The sequence below is a fragment of the Hypanus sabinus genome, chromosome 14, assembly GCF_030144855.1.
Source record: "Hypanus sabinus isolate sHypSab1 chromosome 14, sHypSab1.hap1, whole genome shotgun sequence".
In the NCBI taxonomy this organism is placed as follows: Eukaryota; Metazoa; Chordata; class Chondrichthyes; order Myliobatiformes; family Dasyatidae; genus Hypanus; species Hypanus sabinus.
This window is the reverse complement of record NC_082719.1, coordinates 47979864-48003874: the sequence shown is the minus strand read 5'-3', so window position 1 is coordinate 48003874 and position 24011 is coordinate 47979864. Positions and strand designations below refer to the sequence as shown.

The window sequence follows — 24011 nt, the reverse complement described above, 5'->3', positions numbered from 1 at the left end:
ACACCTTCTCCCACCTATTTTCCTGTAAGAATATCATTCCTTTCAGGTTCTCCAACTCCACAGAATCTACTCTCAAGATGAGGCCTTCCATTCCAGTCCTTTTTTCCGAACGTGGCTTCCGTTCTACTGTGGTTTATAGAGTCCTCAATTGCATTTCCTCCATCTAATCTATCCCTTGGCACCTTTCCCTGCAACTGTAGGAAGTTCAGCACTTGCTGCTTGTTCACCACCATCCAGAAACACAAGCAGTCAGATTCACATTCTCCTCCTCCAACATGCATACTGTATTTGCATATCATTGTTTCCAGATCAAAGGCATAATGCAGATCAGAGTGCTGATGAAAGGTCTCAGCCTTAATCAATGACTGTTAAAAATTCAAAGTTTAAAGTAGGTTTATTATCAAAATACATATACAACCTTGAGATTCATCTCCTCATTGGCAGCTACAAAACCCAGTAAAAAAACCTGTCAAACACTCAATGTACAAAAAATGAACAAATCGTTAAAACAATAAAATGTTTACAAATAACATTCAGAACAAAAGTGAGTTCAGAGCCACAAAGCCAGTCATTGCTGATCCAGGAGTCTGTTAGCTGCAGGCAGGCCGCAGTCTCAGTTCAGCGCAGAACAGGTAAACCTTGCCAAGCAGTAAGCTGAACACCAGCTTGTCCCTCACTTTTGGCCCCAACACCTTGACCTTTTCAATCTGACCCTGCACTTACAGCATTTATACCTCAGCTTGCTCTTCGCTCTCAGACCCAGGCCCAGCTGCTTCGACGTGCTCCCAAGTCTGGGCCCCGCCACCTCAATTTGGCCTGTACCCCATCTTTCTAATTTGTCCCAACACTTAAATCAGTCAAACATCAGTTCGTCCCTCGTTCTCGGCTACAGGCCCTGATGCCTCAAATCTGCCTCCCATTGCCTTGGATTCACCACTTCAATTCAGCTCTAAGTCCACTTCAGCATTAGCCATATGTTAGCTTATTCCCGTCTTGGGCCCAGGCCCCATTGCCTCGATTCGGTCTGTATATGCCACGCCGCAATTGTCCTGCCTCTTCAAGACTTCAGTCCACACCACAAGAATATCAGGTCGTATAGGCAGTTCAAAAGCTCGCCCCCAAAAAGGAAGTCATAGGTCAATGTAGTGGCATCAGCACCAGACTTTGAAGCAAATAGTCGCAAGTTCAGATCTGGTTGGCTCCTTGCAGGTTTTCCTTCCGTGCTGGGTTGAGCTTCGAGGTAGTAACTTGGCCTCGTTAAAAAATAATCAAAAGCTAAGGAAACCACAAAAATGCTGCCTGATGCGCCATAAGGCGTGAACAACAGAAGGGAAGTTACAGGCTATTGATTGCAGTGATCATTTTCCAGAAAAAGCTTGATCAATGAAGTAGTTAGTAGTTCTGTTTGTTGCAAGTCATCGCTGTGATTCACCAGAAATTTCCCTCCATAGATGCTGCCTGACTTGTTGATGGAATTCACCACATTTGGTGCACTTTGCACTCAATTTGTCTTTGTGCCTCTAGAATTTCAGCAGTCTAGGTAATCAGTTTGAGGGACTCTCCATCAAAGGTAAATTGCTCAGCATCGAGTAAGGATCTTGACTCATTGCGGAGATCTCAGCAGCAAAGTTCCCTCTAAGACAGTGTGCGCAAAAATCTTACATTGTGCAAATTTTTTTCCTGTGACAAAAGTATGTGCGGTCTGAATGCGCACATGACACGGTTTATGTAGGTTTACAAAATATTTGACATAAAACTGCGCAGAATATCAACAAAATCATTTTGAATTTGACATAGTGAATCAATATTTTTTCAATAAAAACTTAGTAAGCCAGCTACAGGATTTAAAACAGATCTTTGTAAACTTTACGATATGAACACTCTCCGGCAAAGATGGCTGCTGCCGTGATGTAGCTGTACAAACCGGAACAGGAAGGGTGAGGTGACGTAAATTAGTGACGTGCATTGTGGTATTTCAAAAACCCACTAACTGGTTAACAGAAACATTTAGCTAAAAGACTATTTTCAATAAGTATAATTATTAATTACTACATTATTTTAGGTAACTAACCTTTTATGGCAAGTTAATTTCCTTTGTGCGCTGGTTGAAACTGCACTCAGGAACAGCCTAGAGGGAACATAGCTCAGCAGTGTTAATTTGTACATCAGTCCTTTAGTTCTTACTCAACAGCTTGTCTCAGCAGAGTGTCTATTTGCTTCTATTGCTTAAGCCATTAGCATTCTGTGATTCTTTCGCATCATGGCCTGAATAACCATATAACAATTACAGCACGGAAACAGGCCATCTCGGCCCTTCTAGTCCGTGCCGAACGCTTACTCTCACCTAGTCTCACCTACCTGCACTCAGAACATAACCCTCCATTCCTTTCCTGTCCATATACCTATCCAATTTTACTCTAAATGACAATACCTAACCTGCCTCTACCACTTCTACTGGAAGCTCCTTCCACAGTTACCACTCTCTGAGTAAAGAAGTTCCTCCTCATGTTACCCCAAACTTTTGCCCCTTAACTCTCAACATGTCCTCTTGTTTGAATCTCCCCTACTCTCAATGGAAAAAGCCTATCTATGTCAATATCTATCCCCCTCATAATTTTAAATACCTCTATCAAGTCCCCCCTCAACCTTCTACACTCTAAAGAATAAAGACCTAACTTGTTCAACCTTTCTCTGTAATTTAGGTGCTGAAACAAAGGTAACATTCTAGTAAATCTCCTCTGTACTCTCTCTGTTTTGTGACATTTTTCCTATAATTCGGTGACCAGAACTGTACACAATACTCCAAATTTGGCCTCACCAATGTCTTGTACAATTTTAACATTATATCCCAACTCCTATACTCAATGCTCTGATTTATAAAGGCCAGCATACCAAAAGCTTTCTCCACCACCCTATCCACATGAGATTCCACCTTCAGGGAACTATGCACCATTATTCCTAGATCACTCTGTTCTACTGCATTCCTCAATGCCCTACCATTTACCATGTATGTCCTATTTGGATTAGTCCTACCAAAATGTAGCACCTCACACTTATCAGCATTAAACTCCATCTGCCATCACTCAGCCCACTCTTCTAACTGGCCTAAATCTCTCTGCAAGCTTTGAAAACGTACTTCATTATCCACAACGCCACCTACCTTAGTATCATCTGCATACTTACTAATCCAATTTACCACCCCATCATCCAGATCATAAAATGTCAAAGTACTTTATATTTTCTTTTTGCATTGTCTTTGATTTTTTTTCTTTTTTTTTACTTATTTTACTTTGGATCTGCAGGCTGTTAAAATGTAACCTTTCTTTTGGTGATGGAAATAATTTACTGTACTAAATTGTCAGGACGTGATTGGTAATCACTTCAATTGTGAAACTGTGTAACACAAAAAGCCTTGATAGAGTGGATGTGAAGAAGATGCTTCCAACAGTGGGAAAGTCTGGTACCAGGGCTTAGAAAAGGACGTCCCTTCAGAATAGAGTTGAGGAGGAATTTCCTTAGCCAGAGCATGGTGAGCCTGTGGATTTTACTGAATGGTTCTGCACCGGTATATTTCATTCTGTTTTATTGCCCAGCTCTGGGCTACAGTCTCTGAAAGTATGGAGGTTGAATTTGTTCATATACCAGCCCACACAGACTTATCACACAAGGAGTGTCAAAATCAAAGGAGAACATGTCCAGAAAACAACACTACAATTAACACATCTACCTATAAATGAGACAAAAACAAGCACCAAATTGTAAAAAAATGAGTTTTCAGCACTAATCTCCATGATACACTAAACTTTACATTTTGATAACCAGAAGAGGACCCATTTCCACCTGCCCCAACACCTAATCAAATACCTAGTCCCGTATTGACACCAATATCAAACTTTCGATATGACGAGTCTTTATTTTCTGGAATAACCTTTGACAAAGCATGTTATTTGTAAATTTCCTGGTTATCCTTAAGTCACAGTATATTACATCTAAGAAGTCAAATATATTGGTTATGTTGATTGGTCATTTCACAAATCAATTACCTTAACTTTATTTTTATAAACACTCAGCTATATCTTTAATGATAGCATCTAATACTTTATCTTTTACAGATGCTAACTGACTGTAGTTTCCTGTTATTTGGGAACTCAGTGGGCCCAGACCATCCGTCCTCTTTTGTGAGATATGCAGAACAGCCCTTGTTTCAGTCTAAATCAGGCTACTTTCCTCAGAAACTGGCTCTGTTGGTGTTGCTTCCTATACCCATGCAGAATCTGAGCATTTCCTACCAATTTCCAGCTGAAACGTACATGCTCTCAAATTCTAAACCTGTACTCTTCATACCTCCAAGAGGACTACAACCTTGTGTGCCTCAATGACTCAGAGAGCTATGTTGGCTGGAGTCAGGGCCTTGTGCTTTGGCTCTTGGTAGGGTTACCCATGCAAAACAGGTCAAAGGGTAGAGGCCAGACTAAGGGTGGTTCACCAGTCTTCGAGGTTCAGCTTAGGGCTAATTCCGACTGGTCAAAAAACAATTGTTACAGAAACAGCAGTGAAGAATCCTTCTATACAAGCAGAGGTGGAGGGCCTTCATTGTTGCCCTAAACGCCAGCAGCGTAACAGGAAGTAAGCAATAAGTATTCTTTACACAGGTGCTGGTCAAGACAAGTTTTTTTTAGATATTGTAAAGATATTGCAACACTTGGAGCCATAGCAATGCAGGACAGTCCCTACCCTGAGGCAGTAAAATTAATGCTGGTAATCCCTTGCAACTTCCCGAGCAAGCACAAAATAGCCGCAGGACAAAATTTGCTCAACTATTTACCCACAGAGTATACAACTAGGAGCATAGTCAGAGAATAAAAGTTCTGTTATCGAGATTCTGCTTAAAATTTTATTCACAAGGTTAGAGATCCCCAAAAGGAGCAAGAATATAGTCACTTGTTTGTTAAGTAGATTAAAAACTCTGACACCAAGAGAAGTCCAGAAAGTCAATGCTCAGCCATGACCTTCTTCAACATAAGGGGCTGCAAATCAGTAACCCAGCATGGAAACGGATCTTTCGGGCCAACGTATCCCTGCCAACCAAGGTGCCCACTAACTAATCATATACATCTCCTCCTAGCCGGTACTTATCCCAGTCTCTTTTCAACTTTCTTATTATACCTGCCTCGACCACTTTCTCTAGCAGCGTATTCTATACAAGGGCCAAGTTTTGAGTTTAGATCCCGCTCAGGTCCCTTTTATACCTTTTACTAATGAAGCCCAGTTTTTAGTTAAATTTCCCTGAGAGAAGGTCTATGCACATTCCCGTATCACAGGTATGCAACCTGAACAGTCTTGCTTCTCAAGTAGTTACATGAGCAGGGAGGAAAAGCAAAGCTTTGTTCAAAGAAGTGTACAGTATTGCTTTTTCCTTCTGCGAAAACCCCGCTCCGGGATGCAGCCGGCTAAGCGAGGGAATGCGCATGCTCACAGGGCTCCAGTCAGGCGCGGTGTTGGCCCCGCCCCTTTTGCGCCGCCATGCTGATTCCGTTCAGCCGGCTGCCGCTTCCAGCTGCTGCTCGCCGTATTCTGCACATCAGCCGGAAGCGGCGGCAGTGCGGACCGAGGGCAGCCTCACGGGGCAGCGGAGATCAGACTCCAGAAAGAAATCATCTACAGCGGGAAAAGGTGACTGGGAACGTTCATCGCTGCCCTGCGGCCAGCGGCCAGCGGCCAGCGGCGCGAGCTCCGGAGCCCCACCATCGTCACAGTAACGTCATCCTTTATTGTGACGTCGTCAGTCCCGGGGTCCCGTGCTCGTTTGGTTCCCCTGCAAGTTTGTACTCCCGGTGGCAGTTTTCATGAGTAAATTGTCATTCGTGACCGTGAAAATCCACATTTCCTGGGATTGTTGCAATAAGAGCAGACAGTTTGGAGAAGTATTTATTTGAGTGGAGGACGAATTATGATTCTATTAGACAGAAATTTGGGAGTGTAAACTGGAAACATTATCTCAGAAAAGATGAGGAGGAAGAGTGAGGGGACAACAGAGACTTTTTCGCAGGGTGGAAATAGCTAATATGAGGGGGCATAATTTTAGGGTGAGTGCGGGATGTCATAAAGTGCTAGTTGCATGGAATATACTGCCAGGAGTGGTTGTAAGAGGTGATATAGTCGGATCATTTAAGAGACTTATTAGAGAGGTACATGGATGAAAAGAAAAATGGAGGGCTAAGGGGCAAGGAAGGGTTAGATCAGTCTTGGAAGTAAGTTGCAAAATTGGCATAACATTGTGGGCCAAAGAACCTGTACTTTGATCTATTGTTCTGTGTGCGCAAAGTGTGGATTACAATGACAGCTTTCCTCCATTGTAGTTATATTTAAGGAATGCAAAAAGAGCGAGCTAGCGGAGGGAAGTTATGATGCATTACAGAGGGCTTAAAATGAATATGCAGAGAAAGTAAAAACCCATCACACAAAGTGCATTTTGAAAGTTCATGCTTAGTTTGTGAAATGGAGTACATTTTTGTACCTATGCCCCACAACTTTAAAACTGCAGCTTCAAGATCTGGTGCTGAATGTTGTGTTTAACAGGATCTCCATAATTATTTATACAGCCTAAGGTGTAGATCAGCTGAAGTTGTCAATAAAAGGTCAAATGGTGCTTTTTAAAAAAAAAATCAATGCACAACAGATGCAGCATTACTCAATGTCTGCTTAAATTTGTGCAGTTTGCATTTATTTATTCTGAATTGATAAAAAGGCAATGTACATCCATGGTAGTTATGCTTCGGCAGCCTGGGCTACAATATAGGAGCTGGAGAAACAAAATTACTTCCTTAAGCCTCCATTCCTCATTTAAAATTTTCTTTAATTATTACCCAAGCGTAAAGAAAGACAACTAAAAGAGATCATATTGAAAGGTATTGGTCAGGTCACATTTAGAGTATTGAAAGTTGTATTGGGACACTTTTCTAGAAAGGGTGTGCTGGCATTCCAGAGGAGGTTCATGAGAATGATCCCAGGGCTAATGTAAGAGGAGTGTTTGATGGCTCTGGGCCTGTACTCGAGTTTAGCATAATGAGGGGGGGGGATCTCATTGAAACCTACCAACCATTGAATGGCCTGGATAGAGCGGATGAGGAGAAGATGTTTTTCAATGGTAGGAGCGTCCACGACCAGAGGGCACTGCCTCAGAATAGAATATTCCTTTAGAACAGATATGAGGGGGAATTTCTTAAGTCAAAACGTGGTTAACCTATGGAGTTCATTGCCACAAACTGCTGTGAAGGCCAAATCATCGGGTATATATAAAGCAGAGGTTGATGGGTTCTTGATTGGTAAAAGTGTCAAAGGTTACGGAGAGAAGGCAGGAGAATAGGATTTAGAGGGATAATAAAGCAGCCTTGATTGAATGATGGAGCAGGCTCGATGGGCCAAATGGTCTAATTGTGTTCTTGCCTTATAGTCTAAAATCACAGGACTTCACTTTTATCTTGTGGTTATAAATTCATCATTTTTTCAGGATTTTGCTTCACCGTATTTATTGGATATGTTCTCATTTTGCTTCACAAAGCATTTTTTGCTATGTTCTCAAAATCTATTCTTGCAACAGGTTGGTGATTCCTCTCAATAAGATGAGTAACAGTGAGGTTGGTCTGTGCTGTATTTAAACAGCTCAATAGAAAATGGTTCCATCCCTCATTATTTTAGTTGAGTTTAAATAATCGGAGCCCATGTAAATAAATATACTTAATTTATTAACAATAGAAAACAAGGAACCAACTAATTTTGTATTTTTGGAAGAATTATTCCCTTTTTATCTCACACACAGTCATAATTGCCATAATCTTTTCCAGGAAAACTACGACCTGTCTAAATTTCCGGTAGAAAATATTAGAAATTTCAGCATCATTGCACATGTAGACCATGGAAAAAGTACACTCGCAGATAGACTCCTGGAAATAACAGGTACTTCTTTTTTAGTAACACATACAGCAGTGAAATCCACTTCATAACCTTTTTTGAAAGCACATGGAATCATGGTGTTAAGTGTCATTTTCCTTTGGTTCTTCTCTGATCTTTTATAATTATTTTAACCAGTTGTTCCCTGCATTATGGACAACAGGTTGGTTTTGCACCTTGTATTTATTGAAAAGTGGCCCTTACTGTCTGAATAATCTGTAATGATTTCAAGTAGGGAACATATCCGTGTAAAGGAGCCAACTATCCCTGTAAGTGAATGAAATAATATAAAAGTAGGTTTAATATTGGAATGCATAGAAAGCAAACATTTTTTAAAGTAAGCATTTTGCGTGTGTTGCTTGTATGTCCAGCATCTGCAAATTTTCTCTTGCTTATCTTTAGAAGTAAAATTGACAGAAATAAAGTTCAGTATGAGGGCTGGTCACTTTATTGAAATGTTTGAAGCTTTAACCTTAAGTTGAGTCATAGAGCACTACAGCTCTGAAGCACCCTTCCATGCAAACTATTAATCTGCCTGACCTGTACCTGGACCATAGCCCTCCATACCGCACCCATCCATGTAGCTATGCAATGTTTTAATGTGGAAATCGAACCTGAATCCTCCACTTCTACTGTGGTTCATTCTACTTTCTCACCACCCTGTGAGTGAAGAAATTACCCCTCATGTTCCAGTTAAATAATTCACCTTTAACTTATGACCTCTAGTTCATGTCTCACCCAATCTCAGTGGAAAATGTCTGCTTGCATTTACTCTACCTATACCCCTCATAATTTTGTATACCTCTGTCATTCTTCTACACTGTAGGGAATGAAGTCCTAATTTGTTCAACTTTTCCCTTTAACTCAGGTCCTCAAGACCCAGCAATATCCTTGTAAGTTTTCTTTGCACTCTTTCAATCTTATTGGCATCTTTCATGGAGATGGGAGACCAAGACTGCATGCAATACTCCAAATTAGGCCTCACCAATGTCTTACACAACCAGTATAACTTCCCAACTCCTGTTTAATGAAGGCCAATGTGCCAAAAGCTCTCCTTATGAACCTGTCTATCTGTGACGCCACTTTCAAGGAATTTTGGATCTGCATCCCTCTGTTCTACTGCATTCCTCATTGCCCTACTGCTTAGCACACAAGTCCTACCCTGGTTTGTCCTCCGAAAGTGCAAAACCTCACACTTGTCTACATTAAATTCTATCTGCCATTTTTTTTTAGCCCATTTTTTTCCAGCTGGTCTAGATCCTACTTCAAGCTTTGATAGTCTTCTTTGCTGTCCACTGTACCCCAATCTTGGTGTATTCAGTAAATTTGTTGATCCAATAATAAGCACATTTTAGCTGAATAACTACATTTTGACTCATTTAAGGTATGTTGGCAAAGTTATATATTGACTTGTGTTGAAATGTACTCTATGCGTTTTGTTTGTAAAGATTTTTTTTCTCCTCTCTAAATTGGGCCATATTGAAAACAGTAGCATTTTTATCTTTTCATTTTCTATAGTATGGTATTTGAAATATGTCTGATTGGGGAAGAAAATGTCTTAATATTTTAACTGATACATTTTCAGGGGCAATTATCAAAACTGGACACAACAAACAAGTACTAGATAAACTGCAGGTGGAGCGTGAACGAGGTATTACAGTGAAAGCACAGACAGCAACTCTGTTTTATAGTCATGCAGGAAGGACCTACCTCTTAAACCTGATTGACACACCAGTAAGTTCAGAACAACCCTCTTTGTCATTATCTTCTTCTTGAGGCCAGGAAGTTAAGTGACTGACCTTAAGTTGATCATATATGAGCACTTTTGATGAAAACTGTCCTGTTGTTTAAAAGTGTCCAGACAGTCGCCCATAATCCTGATTTTCCATTGCTCTGTTAGTGTTGGAATCTCACATAACTGATTGCTTCAAATCAGTTGAAGTCTTTTGCTATATTCCTAGTTCAGGGAAAGATACTCTTGAGTTTTGGTGGATTTTTATATTTCAAAGGGGACATATTGGCAATAATGTACATTGGCTTGGGTTTACCATATCTTCAAATATGCTTTATGTTACTCTCTGTTCATAAATAAAAACTATACATTTACACTCTAAAGTGAGTCTTTATTCAACAAGAAGTTTTTCATCTCTGTATTTTTCACAGGGTCATGTGGATTTCAGCTATGAAGTTTCTCGTTCATTGTCTGCTTGTCAGGGTGTGCTGTTGATTGTTGATGCCAATGAGGTAAATTACTCTGGTGGGCCTTTGATTACTCTCTTATTGGTGCAGAATAATAAAAAAATCTAATATGCAAATATTGTACGATGGGAATTAAGTGACCTGGCCTCCACAACCCTCCAGGGTAGGGAACTTGAGAAATTCATCAGCCTGTGTGAGAACTTCCTGTGCACCTCAGATCGATGACTGCCCCATAATCTTATGGCCATTAATCTTGGTTCGAGATTCAACTGCTGGAAATATCGCGATATGAACTCTGTCATCCTCATCTATGTTTGTTTTAAATGTATTTTTACCCCCCTTAGGGCATTCAAGCACAGACTGTGGCAAACTTCTTCCTTGCCTTTGAAGCTCAGCTCATGATAATTCCAGTGATAAACAAGGAAAGTGTTTATTTTTCTCTTTGTGCTTGTTTTGTTGTATTGTCCCATAATAGTTCCAAACACATCCTGCTTTTGTTCTCAACACCGTGCCAATTAAAAACAACGCAAAGTATTTGTCTGATTTCCTCTATAGATTGATCTCAAGCATGCAGAACCTGACAGGGTTGAAAAACAGATTGAAAAGGTCTTTGATATTCCTAAGGAAGAATGTATCAGGGTACGAATCTTGCTTGTTTTCTTCTGTGTTCAATGACACTTCTTGGTGAGGAACTGCAGTTTGCCCTCATTAATTTCATCAAAACATGTCTATTAATGTTATTCCCCAAGGTTGTGTGTTTCAGTACATACTATAACTGTTTAGTAGCTGTTCCGTTAATCAATAGTTCATATTTTACAGACTAAACATGTTTGTATAAAAACAGATGCATTCAAAATTTATGGTACAGTAACATTTATTTGTTCCTCATTTTACCAAAGTAAACTTCTAAGGTATGTTGATATCAATCATTGAACATAGAAAACCTACAGCACAATACAGGCCTTCGGCCCACAAAGTTGAGCCGAACATGTCCCTCTACCTTAGAAATTACTAGGCTTACCCATAGCCCTCTATTTTTCTAAGCTCTATGTACCTTTCGGCCTCCACCACCGTTGCTGGCAGCCCATTCCACGCACTCACCACTCTCTGAGTAAAAAAAACTTACCCCTGACATCTCCTCTGTACCTACTCCCCAGCACCTTAAACCTGTGTCCTCTTGTGGCAGCCATTTCAGCTCTGGGAAAAAGCCTCTGACTAGCCATATGATCAATGCCTCTCATCATCTTATACCCTTCTATCTGGTCACCTCTCATCCTCTGTCGCGCCAAGAAGAAAAGGCCGGGTTCACTCAACCTGTTTTCATAAGGCATGCTCCCCAATCCAGGCAACATCATTGTAAATCTCCTCTGCACTCTTTCTATAGTTTCCACATCCTTTCTGTAGTGAGGCGACCAGAACTGAGCACAGTACTCCAAGTGGGGTCTGACCAGGGTCCTATATAGCTGCAACATTATCTCTCGGCCCCTAAATTCAATTCCACGATTGATGAAGGCCAATACACCATATGCCTTCTTAACCACAGAGTCTACCTGTGCAGCTGTTTTGAGCGGCCTATAGACTCGGACCTCAAGATCCCTCTGATCCTCCACACTGCCAGGAGTCTTAACATTAATACTATATTCTGCCAATTGTATTTGTCCTACCAAAATGAACCATTTCACACTTATCTGGCTTGAACTCCATCTGCCATAATAAACATTTTCACGTATGTTATTTTACTTCAGTGTTCCAAAATAGAACTCAATTTATGCTACAACCCTGTGACAATATAATAATTATAGATATTGAAAGTCAGCACCATTGCTCAAGTAAGCTAAAATAGAGGTCAGAATTTGTCTTGATCTATGAACTGTACCATAATCTACGTTACACAAAAATAGCTGTAGACTCCAGTTGATTGCATTTAAAGCTAAGAGTTTGATTTGACTGAGAAGCACAGTGTTCAGGAACTCTGAAAGTGGTTTGCAATATCTTTAGTGAAAGTTCTAACTTGTAACTTTTTTTTTACAGATTTCAGCCAAATTAGGGACAAATGTTGATCAAGTTTTGAAAGCAGTTGTTGAAAGAATTCCCCCGTAAGTATGGCTTAAGCCATTTCATTTATAATAGTTCACTTTACGTGTCTTTATTGCTGAAGTGAAAATGGGACTCTCATCATGATAGTAAATTCTCACAATGTGGATTCTCAGCAACAGGATTGCTTTCAGAATGTCTTGAAATCTTGAACCTGAATCTGCTGTGACCATATTTTAATAGCATTGTAATATTTGATATCTCAGCAGATTGTGTTCCTTGTAATCAGTATGACTACACCAATTTTCTTAAATATAGCTAAACTATCAGTGAGGGCAGCACTGTGCTCCTCCCAGAAGGTATATTGATGGATTGTAAACTTCATCTACTCGCACACTATTCTTGCATGAAATAGCTTAGTACAATTAAGAAAAGGTTGAGTTGTTACTGTCATAATTATCATTGGACAATCTCATTGGAAAACTACTTACGACAGGGTTTCCCAACCTGAGGTCCATGGATCCCTTGGCTACTGATAGGGGTCCGTGGCATAACAGAGGTTGGGAACCTTTCAGCCTTAAAGTCTCATACCCACAATAGAAAAAAAAATAAATGGCAGAACTTTAATAAAACTGAAAGAAATTCTTACTCTGATATTTTTGCTTTTTGTTAACTTCAGGATTAAAAAGATCTGTATCCCCTTTTCTGTATGCTTTGCCCTCAGTAATATTTTTTTAATTTGATAGGCTGATTAGCATGTCTCTCTTGTTACTGAATGTCTCAGGTCATTTCTAGAAAGCTGCACTTGAAAACATTGGAAAAGGTCTACGCACCCAGCACCCAACAATATTTTGTGTATTCCTTCAATCAAGGTTTACAGCAAGCCTCATTCCTGTACTGCTGATAATTATTCTTTATCAAGTGATCTGATGCAATGTGTGATTTAACAACAGGAAAACCTCATTCAGCAGCTCTGAGTCTGTGGCTGTCCTAGTTTTGTATCTCTATGATTGATACAAATACGTTTCTTATTTTAGCATCTTAATCAAAATTGAATAAAATAACTAAAAAGTTTTTTTTTCATTTCAGGCCACGTGCAAACATTTCAGATCCAATGAGGGCGCTGGTGTTTGACTCTATCTATGACCATTACAGAGGAGTCATAGCCAACATTGCACTCTTTGATGGATGGGTGCAAAAGGGAGACAGAATTATGTCGTCTTACACAAAGAAAGTGTATGAAGTCAATGAACTCGGAATTCTGAGGCCTGATCAATACCCAGTAGAAAAGCTGTAAGTAATTTACTGTATCAATTTCATGTTTATAAATATAGGTAATTTTATAATTAGGACTAGTTGGGGTGGATGTGGAGAGGGTGTTTCCTATGGTGGTGGTATCCAGAACTAGAGCGCATTGCCTCACAGTTGAGGAGTGACCTTTTAGGACAGGTAAGGAAGAATTTTTTTAGCCAGTGAGTAGTGGACGCCAAGTCCATGGGTATAATTAAGGCGGAAGTTGATATTTTCCTGAACGGTCAGGGCATCAAAGGATACAACAAGAAGGTAGGTGTACAGTGCTGAGTGGGATCATTGTACACTGTGTGTAAGAGCAAGTACACTGCTCCTATGTCTTATGGTCATATAAAAAGATTTGCTTTATGTTGTGCCTGTTATAACCTTGAGGCATTGTAATGTAGGAGTTGAAGTTCCTTCAAAGGTAATAAAGTGATCATTGTCAGGTGATGACTTCTAATGAAGTTAACTACGGTATTAATGTTGGCTAGGTCATGAAGGGTCTCCCTTGCTCTTTTTTGTAATGCTGCCACTGGATCAGATTTACCTAAAAGAGCAAAAAACATTAAAGTCACATCTAAAAGTATTTCTGAAATAAAGGTTCAGCTAAGTAACTATTCTGGAATGTGGTTTTGATACCCCTTGCAACTCAGTTGCCAGAATGATGTCAACAGATCCACAGTTCTGTAATCATGCTTTATTGTAACTTGAAGGTGTGCTGGACAAGTGGGCTATTTGGTAGCTGGAATGAAAGAGGTAAAGGAGGCAGAGATTGGAGATACCCTTCACTTACAGAAACAACCTGTGGAGCCACTAGCGGGGTTCAGACCTGCCAAACCAATGGTCTTTGCAGGTATGAAAACTGATATTTCTGCATCATAACCAAGAAAGTTTAAATGCAACAAATGCATAAACTTCCATTATAGAATCTCTTATTAAAATCAATGGCTCTTCTTGCTTATTAAAAGAGTCAGTTGTACTATGCATTTGACTGTATTTTTTAAAACAATTAATACTTTCAAACTAATTAGTCACTGAGTGTTTGTAAATGTTAAGCACAATAACTTATACCTTGAAAGCCAATGAACCTAGGGGACCAGACTTCCCCAACATTCAAACAATTTTGAGAATGCATCAGACTGGCCATGTTGTTCTGGGTAACTGAAATATTAGAGCCATGCTCAAACAAACAGCACAACAGAGTAGCAATTGACCAACAGTTGTCAACCAGTGGAAGTTCTGCTGCAATATATTTCACCCAGAATTTTGCTTTGATATATGATGGTCAGAAATAATGTTCAGGTACTTTCTTTAGATGGATCTCCCAATTAACAGACAGTAAGATCATTTTAAAGGAATAAAATAGTACAGGACACTTGTGTTTGGATTTCTGAAAGTATTAATTAAAAGAAAAGTTACCAAATGTTATATGTTGGTCAGCAACTGATTCTCTAAAGCACAACAAATCCAATTAATCCTACCTTTTTGTACCACACATTGGTTGGGCCACATTTAGAGTACATACTACAGGAATGATCTGGTAGTAACAGAGAGCATACAAAAGGGATCCACCAGAATATTACCTGGTGTAGAGAGCTGTCATTATAAAGAAAGATTGATTAAGCTGGGTTTATTCTCACTGGTACGTAGGAGGTTGAAGGATGACCTTATAAAATTATAAATTTATAAAATTATGAGGGGCATAGATAGGATCAGTACTCCTGATGAAGTGTCTCAGCCCCAAACATCGTCCCTTTATTCCTCTCCATAGATGCCTAACCTATACTGAGTTCTTCCAGCATCTGCAGAATCTTTTGTATGCATCAATAGTAGTATTTTTTTGTTTGCAGAGTAGGGGAATTTAGAACTGGAGTAGACTAGTTTAAAGAGAGGTGAAAATTTAAAGGAGAATTACACCTGTCAAAGTTCATTTTATTGTTATATGCACAATAAAGGTCAAATTCAATGATCATTCAGCTATATATATGATACAGCTCAGTGAAACAGTGTTCCTCCAGGACCAAGGTGCAAACGTATCACCAGTAGCGCACAGCACACTGCACATAGCACAAATAGCTCATATGGTTACGATTTCAGAAAAACTTAACAGACACAAAGAAAAAAGCTCAATATAACCCAAGTCTCTGAGTGGCATGACTGTAGAATTGTTGGCCAGGTCCTGCTTGTTCTTCCACTGAGCGAACACCAGAGAGCAGCAACAACAGAAGGGGCCAGCCTCCGACTCAAGTACAGATCCCAGTGTGCCCCACAGTGACTCTTCCACACTGCCTCGTTCCTCCTCTCCTGCTCGACTGCAGCAGATGACATTGCGGCCTCGGCCTAGTACTCGCCACAACCGAGGCGATGAGTTTCCCCCGCTGTCAGTCTCATTAATGAATCAGTGAGCCGGACCTGCAGTGTTCTGTTGCTAATGTCCAACAGAGTCTTGTGATCACAATAAAAATGTTCAGGACAATCACTCGCACTGCTTTCCGCCCAGTAGTACGTGGTAAGTCCAGGCAGCAACACAACAACACTTTGCAGTATGTCCAGCTCCATTACTTTCGGCAGCTCACTGATGGGACAGTCCTGCAGTACTTGATGTTGTTAGTATCCAGCAGTGACTACGACATAATTAAGACAAACAAGATGAGCAAATGCACCTTAGATTGGACCCGGAGTGCTCTGCCATCTTACTGTGCAAGCACAGGTGCAATGAAAAACATAGTTGCAGCAGCTCACAGGCACACTGCATCATAAAAACAACATTCACAAGAAACAGTCAGCTAGTGGGGACTGATACAATCTCAAAATTGTAAAATCATTTGGATAGGATAAGTGTATACTGTGGAGGGATATAGGTCTATTGTGGGCAAATGGAATTACCATAGATAGACATCATGGTCGGCAGAGTGAAGCTGGACTTACAGGGCCTGTTACTGTGTTGTATGTTTCAGTAATTATATTGAGAAACATTAGTATGTGATTCACCTTTATGCACTTAGAAACAGAAAAAATTACAGCACAATACAGGCCCTTCGGCCCACAGTTATGCCGAACATGTCCCTACCTTAGAAATTACTAGGCTTACCCATACCCTCTATTTTTCTAATCTCCATGTACCTATCTAAAAGTATCTTAAAAGACCCTGTTGTATCCACCTCCATCACCTTTGCCGGCAGCCCTTTCCACACACTCACCACTCTCTGCAGAAAAAAACTTACCCCTGGTATCTCCTCTGTACCTACTTCCAAGCACCTTAAACCCGTGTCCTCTTGTGGCAGCCATTTCAGCCCTGGGAAAAAGCCTCTGACTATCCACATGATCAATGCCTCTCATCGTCTTATACACCTCTATCAGGTCACCTCTCATTCTTCGTTGCTCCAAGGAGAAAAGGCTGAGTTCACTCAACCTGTTTTCATAAGGCATGCTCCCCAATCCAGGCAACATCCTTGTAAATCTGCTCTGCATCCTTTCTATGGCTTCCACATCTTTCCTGTAGTGAGATGACCAGAACTGAGCACAGTCCCTCCACACTGATCCTCCACACTGTCAAGAGTCTTACCATTAATACTATATTCTGCCATCATATTTGACCTATCGTGTTCAGATCACTCAGAAAAATCATTCATACTGCAACATATGAAAATAAAACAGGCAGCTGAAGGTTCCAAGAGTACGTTCTTCAGCCTTTGAGATTTCTCAGTTATTTTGGATAATTGATTTCTAAACAAGCCATTGCAGTGTGCATTGTGATGATTTGAAGCACTTGTCAATCCACAGATCCAGAAAAACACACACTATGGTCTCACTATTCGTTGTTCTTTTTTCCTTTACCTGTAGATGGAAGCTGTATTCTGTTCCAAGACAATAATGCAAATCTTTATCAAATGTCTATGCTTTAATATCTGATTTTTGCTGCTGTAGAAATAAGTTATAGAACTTAATAGCATTTTTTTTATAATTACTGTGTTGACTGTTGAGGTGACATTTATTGCAAAAAATGTGTACCTCCTGTACCTCTAATAAATTAATTCAAGTCATTTGAATGAAGAATTGAGTTAAGTATTTTTAACCCCGTAATGGTTTAATTTCCAAGGCATGTACCCTACTGACCAATCTGAGTATACCAACTTAAGGAAAGCTGTAGAGAAATTGACACTGAATGATTCCAGTGTTACAGTTCACCGGGACAGCAGTCCAGCCCTGGGAGCTGGCTGGAGGTAAGTGACAAGATTATATGCCAATTACTGGTTTTCATGATTTTCAATTCAATGGTGTTCTCTTCATTTTATTGTGCATGATGTCCAGTATTTACTTAGGCTGCAAGTGCTTATCAATACTAAGAAATGAAGAACTAATTTTGGGTAAATTGAAAATGAACAGAATTTTTGCACTAAAGCATTTTGGATTTTTGTTTTCAAAGCATCCTCTTAATCTTCTATTGATTGGACAGTCTCTTTCTCATTCATTTAGAACAGTAATTATGATTTGAAGAATAAATGACTTTGTATTATGGTTCTTATTCAAATTTTATGGAATGAGCAGTTTTTCCCAGGCCCAAATCATTATTTTATTTGAATTGAATTCAGTTGAATTGTGGGACCGGACAGTATCCCAGGGCGAGTACTCAGGATGTGCACGGCACAACTGGCAGGTGTGTTACATTTTTAATCTCTTCCCCCTCCCAGTATAGAGTGTCATCATGCTTCAAAACATCTAACATTGTCCCTGTACTTAAAAAAGAAAAAGGTTACAGGTCTGAATGACTGGCGTCCTGTTGCACTCACCTCAATAGTAAGCAAATGCTTTGAGAGGCTGGTCAAGGATTACATCTGCAGCATGCTGCCACCCACACTGGATCCCCTGCAGTTCGCTTACCAACACAACCGACTGACCAGACTCAATAGCCACAGCTCTACACACTGTCCTTACACATCTGGAGAAGAGGGATGCTTATGTGAGAATGCTGTTCTTGGACTATAGTTCAGCATTCAACTCCATAATCCCCTCCAGGCTCGACAAGAAGCTCAGAGCCCTCAGACATACCCTACCTTGTGTAGCTGGATCCTGGACTTCCTGTCAGATCGCCGGCAGGTGGTAAAAGTGGGCTCCCTCACCTCTGACCCTTAAAACAAGTTCCCCCTCTGGGCTGTGTACTAAGCCCCATCCTTGACTCTCTGTATACCAATGACTCTGTCGCCACCCACAGCTCCGAACTGCTAATTTGCTGACGATACTACCCTGATTGGCCTAATCTCTAATAATAATGAGGCAGCCTACGGAGAGGGAGTCATCACCCTGACACAGTGGTGTCAAGAAAACAACCTCTCCTTCATCGTTGCAAAAACAGCAGAGCTGGTTGTAGATTACAGGAGGAATGGAGACAGGGTAACCCCTATAGACATCAATGGATCTGGGGCTGAGAGGGTGAACAGCTTTAAGTTCCTCAGCATAAACATCACCAAGAATCTCACGTGGTCTGTACATACTGGTTGTGTGGTGAGAAAGACACAACAGCGCCTCTTTCACCTCAAATGGTTGAAAATGTTTGGTATGGCCCCCACAAATTTAAGAATGTTCTATAGGGGCACAACTGAGAGCATCCTGACTGGCTGCATCACTGCCTGGTATGGGAACTGTACTTCCCTCAACCACAGGACTCTGCAGAGAGTGGTGTGGACAGCTCAGCATATCTGTAGATGTGAACTTCCCACTATCTAGGACCTTTACAGAGACAGGTGTGTAAAAAGGGCCAGAAGAATCATTGGCGACCTAAGTCACCCCAAACACAAAATGTTCCATCTGCTGCCATCCAGGAAACAGTACTGCAGCATAAAAACCAGGACCAACAGGCTCCAGGACAGATTCTTCTACCAGGCCACCAGACTGATTAATTCATGCTGACACAACTGTATTTTCGTTATATTGACTAGCTTATTGTACATAATATTTATTATAAATTACTTAAATTGCACATTGCACATTTGAATGGAGACATAATGTAAAGATTTCTACTCCTCATGTATATGAAGGATGTAAGTGATAAAGTCAATTCAATTCAATTCAATTCAGTTCTACTAATAGCAAAACTAGTTTCCACTTGCTATTTAATACTTGTTCTTTCTGATCAGTTTTGGGTTTTTTGTTATTAATTACAATACTGTGGAGATATGGTTGCCATTTTGATCTATTTTTGTTTGTTTTCTGACTCGTGCTTGTAAAAAGAGTGGGGATAAAGGCCTGTATTACTTAAACAATGAGACATTGTAAATTATTGTTGCTCAAAGGGACCTGAGTGTTCTTGCATACTTAAATCACTAAAAACCAACACATAGGTACAGCATGCATATAGAATGGTGGCCTTTTTTACAAATTGATTTCAGTACAAAAGTAGACTTGTTACTATAATTACATAGTATGTTTTCAATGCAGTAAGCACCCTTGTAGTTTTTTACAGTTTTGTCTCCATACCTGAAATAATATATACTTGTTATGAAGAAGGGTAGCAAAGACATGTTCTGGGGATTTTGGGGTGGTACATAGAGCAGAGACTGAGTAGGCTCAGCCTCTTTAGAGTTTAGAATAGAGAGAGGTGATAGCATTGAAATGTGCTTTTTACATATAGGACTGAAATGATATTATCCTGGCTGAGGAGTTTAGAACCTTGGGCCTTTGTCTCAAAATTAGTATTTAGGACAGAAATTAGAACTTTCTTTTGGCAGTGAATCCTAGCAATTTTCTAAAACACAGAACCTTGTTGATTGTATTCATAACTGAGATCAATAGGTTTTGAAATATTAGTTGAATCTTGAGATACAGAGATAGGACAAGATTGCTATTTCCTTCATTATGGAATTTTTTCACAGTCATTAAATGACAGAGATTTTAAATGCCTTATGGCAAGCATGGAACAAAAGAATTACCTCTTGCCTAGTGTCTATGACCATTGAAGTAACTTGTTGATGCAGAACTATCATCAAATTTGTATTTCCACACTGCTCAAAAAACTTAATGAGAATTATTATATATTTTTCTGTATTTTGGATAAGAAAAATGTTTCGTTTTCCTTTATAACTTCTAAGTAAGCTATAACATACTGCTGTGATCTTGTTGTTACTAAGGTCAACATTAAACCAGTTATAGTTATTGTGGAACTTCCTTTAGCATCAATAGCATTGCATGTATGAAGCTGGATAGCCACACGTTAGTAATGTGTTATATATAACCATTCATTTGCGTAAGTGTTTTTTCAGGGAAACGTTACTGGAAGAAAACCATGGATTAAAGCACTTAGAATTCATATCCATTGAATCCTACCAGTTCAATGGTTCATTTAGTTAAAAACTAAATGTAAAGTGCCTTGATTCATGGCTATGTTTTTTTTTCTAGATAATTAGCTGAAGGTCATACAAATCCTAATATTTATAATTTGCAAATATGGTTATATCAGTAGATATTACACCAAAGTTGAAGGTAAATTAATGGTTCTAATTGCCAGGTTAGGTTTTCTGGGACTTCTGCACATGGAGGTATTCAATCAGCGTTTGGAACAAGAATATAACGCATCAGTCATTCTTACTGCCCCTACTGTTCCATATAAGGCGATTCTATTATCCAGCAAATTAATTAAGGTAGTGTGTCTATAAATCATTTTTCGCATTGAATACTTTGAAGTTTGAGACCACTGTGAAATTATTTATGACTGGTTTGCTTTTATTAATAATGTTTGTGAAAAGCAAAAGCAATTGATGCAATATTTTTCCTATTTTAGCAATATGGAAAAGAAGAAATTATGATTTTAAATCCATGCCAATTTCCTGATAAGCACCAAGTTAAAGAATATTTGGAACCAATAGTCATTGGCACTATCCTCAGTCCTGATGTTTACATTGGGGAAATAATGTCCCTTTGTCAGGTACAATCAATCTTTTGGAAAACAGTAATCTTTATTTCATATAACATATTTATAATCAACACATTATTCAGAACTGTTATCAGTTTTTTGTATTATCGTAATAGGTAAATACTGGCTTTGAGAAATTGCAAATGGTAGTAATATTGAAATATAGAATAAACTTAAATTTGTATATTCATTGTGAGGTCCTTTCTACTGAGTTCTCTAATTGTTCTGTGGTGAACTGGTGAATGCCAATGAAATTCACAGCTGAAATTTTTGTACGCTGATAATAACGGCTTGCTCTTGTAATTTTCCACATTTAAGGTCACCTGCAGTTTTTTTCCCACTTCTTCCATAGAAGTGTCTTGAGCACTGTTTTGTGCCCTCCTTTGGATCTGGGCCTTCAGATCAGATCAGTTTATTGGTATAAATGAAGTCTTAAAATGTCTGCAGAATCCACTGCAGGCATAAGTAGAATGAGATTAAAGTTAGTGGTTAAAGAGCAGGCAGTTAGAAAATTAATCAACAGGAATCTGGTGAAATAGCAGCAATAGGCATAGAAAGCTTAGAATGTAGAAAAATAAGGATGTTATGGGAAAAATTATGAATCCTAATGGGGAGAAAAATGATAAGTTAATGATGAAAGCGTTGGACAGGAAACCTGTGAGACATAATTGCTAATACGTGAATGATTTACAGAAGAAGAATGGAAGGCTACAGTTTGCTACAAAAATGAAGAGTTTGTTGCTAGGCTAAAGAGGATCAAAAGACAATGCTTTATTGAGATACACGCTCATTTTCGATATCAGCAACTGGTTTCACTACTCTTCATTGGCAAGAGGCCCAGAGGTTAGACAGTAATATCCCTCCAAAAAATTCTGGAGCAACTACAATTGTTCCCTTCTTTCTGCAAGTGGATATAAGACCATAAGATATAGGAGCAGAGGTAGGCCGTTTGGCCCATCGAGTCTGCTCTACCATTCAATCATGGGCTGATCCAGTCCTTCCAGTTAACCCCACTCCCCTGTCTTCTCCTCATACTCTTTGATACCCTGGCTAATCAAGAACCTATCTATCTCTGCCTTAAACGCACCCAATGACTTGGCCTCCCCAGCTGTTCGTGGCAACAAGTTCCACTGATTTACCACCCCCTGACTAAAGTAATTTCTCTGCCTCTCTGTTCTAAATGGACGTTCTTCAATCCTGAAGATGTGCCCTCTTATCCTAGACTCCCTGACCATGGGAAATAACTGTGCCATATCTAATCTGTTCGGGCCTTTTAACATTCGGAATGTTTCTACGAGATCCCTCCTCATTCTCCTGAACTCCAGGGAATACAGCCCAAGAGCAGCTGGACATTCCTGAACATCACTTTCCTGCTCTTATATTCTATAGCTTTAGAAATGAATGCCAACATTGCATTCGCCTTCTTCACCACTGACTCAATCTGGGGGTTAATCTTTAGGGTATCCTGCGCAAGGACTCCCAAGTCCCTTTGCAGCTCTGCATTTTTGAATTCTCTCTCCATCTAACTAATAGTCTGCCTGTTTATTTCTTCCACCAAAGTGCGTGACCATACACTTTCCAACATTGTATTTCAATTGCCACTTCTTTGCCTATTCCCCTAAACTATCTAAGTCTCTCTGTTCCCTCAACACTATCCCACTGCTCCATCTATCTTTGTATCATTGGCAAATTTAGCCACAAATCCATTAATCCCGTAGTCCAAATCATTGACATACATCGTAAAAAGGCAGCGGTCCCAACACCAACCCCTGTGGAACTCCACTGGGAACTGGCAGCCAGCCAGAGTAGGATCCCTTTATTCCCACTCTCTGTTTTCTGCCAGTCAGCCAATGCTCCACCCATGCTAGTAACTCCCCTGTAATTCCATGGGCTCTTATCTTGCTAAGCAGCCTCATGTGCAGCACTTTGTTAAAGGCCTTATGAAAATCCAAGTTTAGCACATCTATTCCATCTCCTTTGTCAACCCTGCTTGTAATTTTCTCAAAAAATTACAGTAGGTTAGTCAGGCAGGATCTTGCTTTCAGGAAACCGTGCTGTCTTTGGCCTATCTTGTCATGTGCCTCCAGGTACTCCATAATCTCATCCCTAACAATCGATTCCAACAATTTCCCAACTACTGATGTCAGGCTAACAGGTCTATAGTTTTGTTTCTGCTGCCTCCCACCCTTCTTAAATAGCAGAGTAACATTTGCAATTTTCCGGTCATCCGGTACACTGCCAAAATCTATCGATCAAGTTCATCGTTAACGCCTCCACAATCTCTCCACCTACTTCCTTTAGAACCTGATGGTGTATTCCATCAGGTCCAGGTGATTTATCCACCCTCAGACCATTAAGCTTCCTGAGCACCTTCTCAGTCGTAATTTTCACTATAGATGTCTTCCACTGTGAAGACTGATGCAAAATACACAACCAGTTTCTCTGCCATCCCTGTGTCTCTCATTACAATAACTCCAGCATCATTTTCTATTGGTCCTATATTTACCCTCAACTATCCTTTACCCTTTATATACTTACAAAAGCTTTTAGTATCTTCTTTGATATTAGTCACTAGTTTCATAATTCATCTTTTCCTTCCTACTGACCTCCTTAGTTTCCTTCTGCAAGT

General features: G+C 39.8%; 1 protein-coding gene across 2 annotated transcripts in view; it reads left to right on the top strand.

The window, feature by feature from the left end:
• Positions 1 to 5498: 5498 nt before the first annotated feature.
• guf1 (GTP binding elongation factor GUF1) overlaps positions 5499 to 24011 on the top strand; it is a 41187-nt gene continuing 22674 nt past the window's right edge. The window contains exons 1-12 of one of the 2 annotated variants that reach the window (XM_059989123.1): positions 5499 to 5673; positions 7845 to 7956; positions 9536 to 9684; positions 10114 to 10194; positions 10494 to 10571; positions 10705 to 10788; positions 12181 to 12245; positions 13273 to 13476; positions 14190 to 14329; positions 17576 to 17699; positions 20978 to 21110; positions 21251 to 21394. In XM_059989123.1, the coding sequence (XP_059845106.1) occupies positions 5524 to 5673; positions 7845 to 7956; positions 9536 to 9684; positions 10114 to 10194; positions 10494 to 10571; positions 10705 to 10788; positions 12181 to 12245; positions 13273 to 13476; positions 14190 to 14329; positions 17576 to 17699; positions 20978 to 21110; positions 21251 to 21394 (1464 nt within the window). In that variant the 5' untranslated portion in view covers positions 5499 to 5523. Of the gene's footprint in view, positions 5756 to 7844; positions 7957 to 9535; positions 9685 to 10113; positions 10195 to 10493; positions 10572 to 10704; positions 10789 to 12180; positions 12246 to 13272; positions 13477 to 14189; positions 14330 to 17575; positions 17700 to 20977; positions 21111 to 21250; positions 21395 to 24011 lie in introns of both variants that reach the window. The other variant, XM_059989124.1, reaches the window with a different exon arrangement.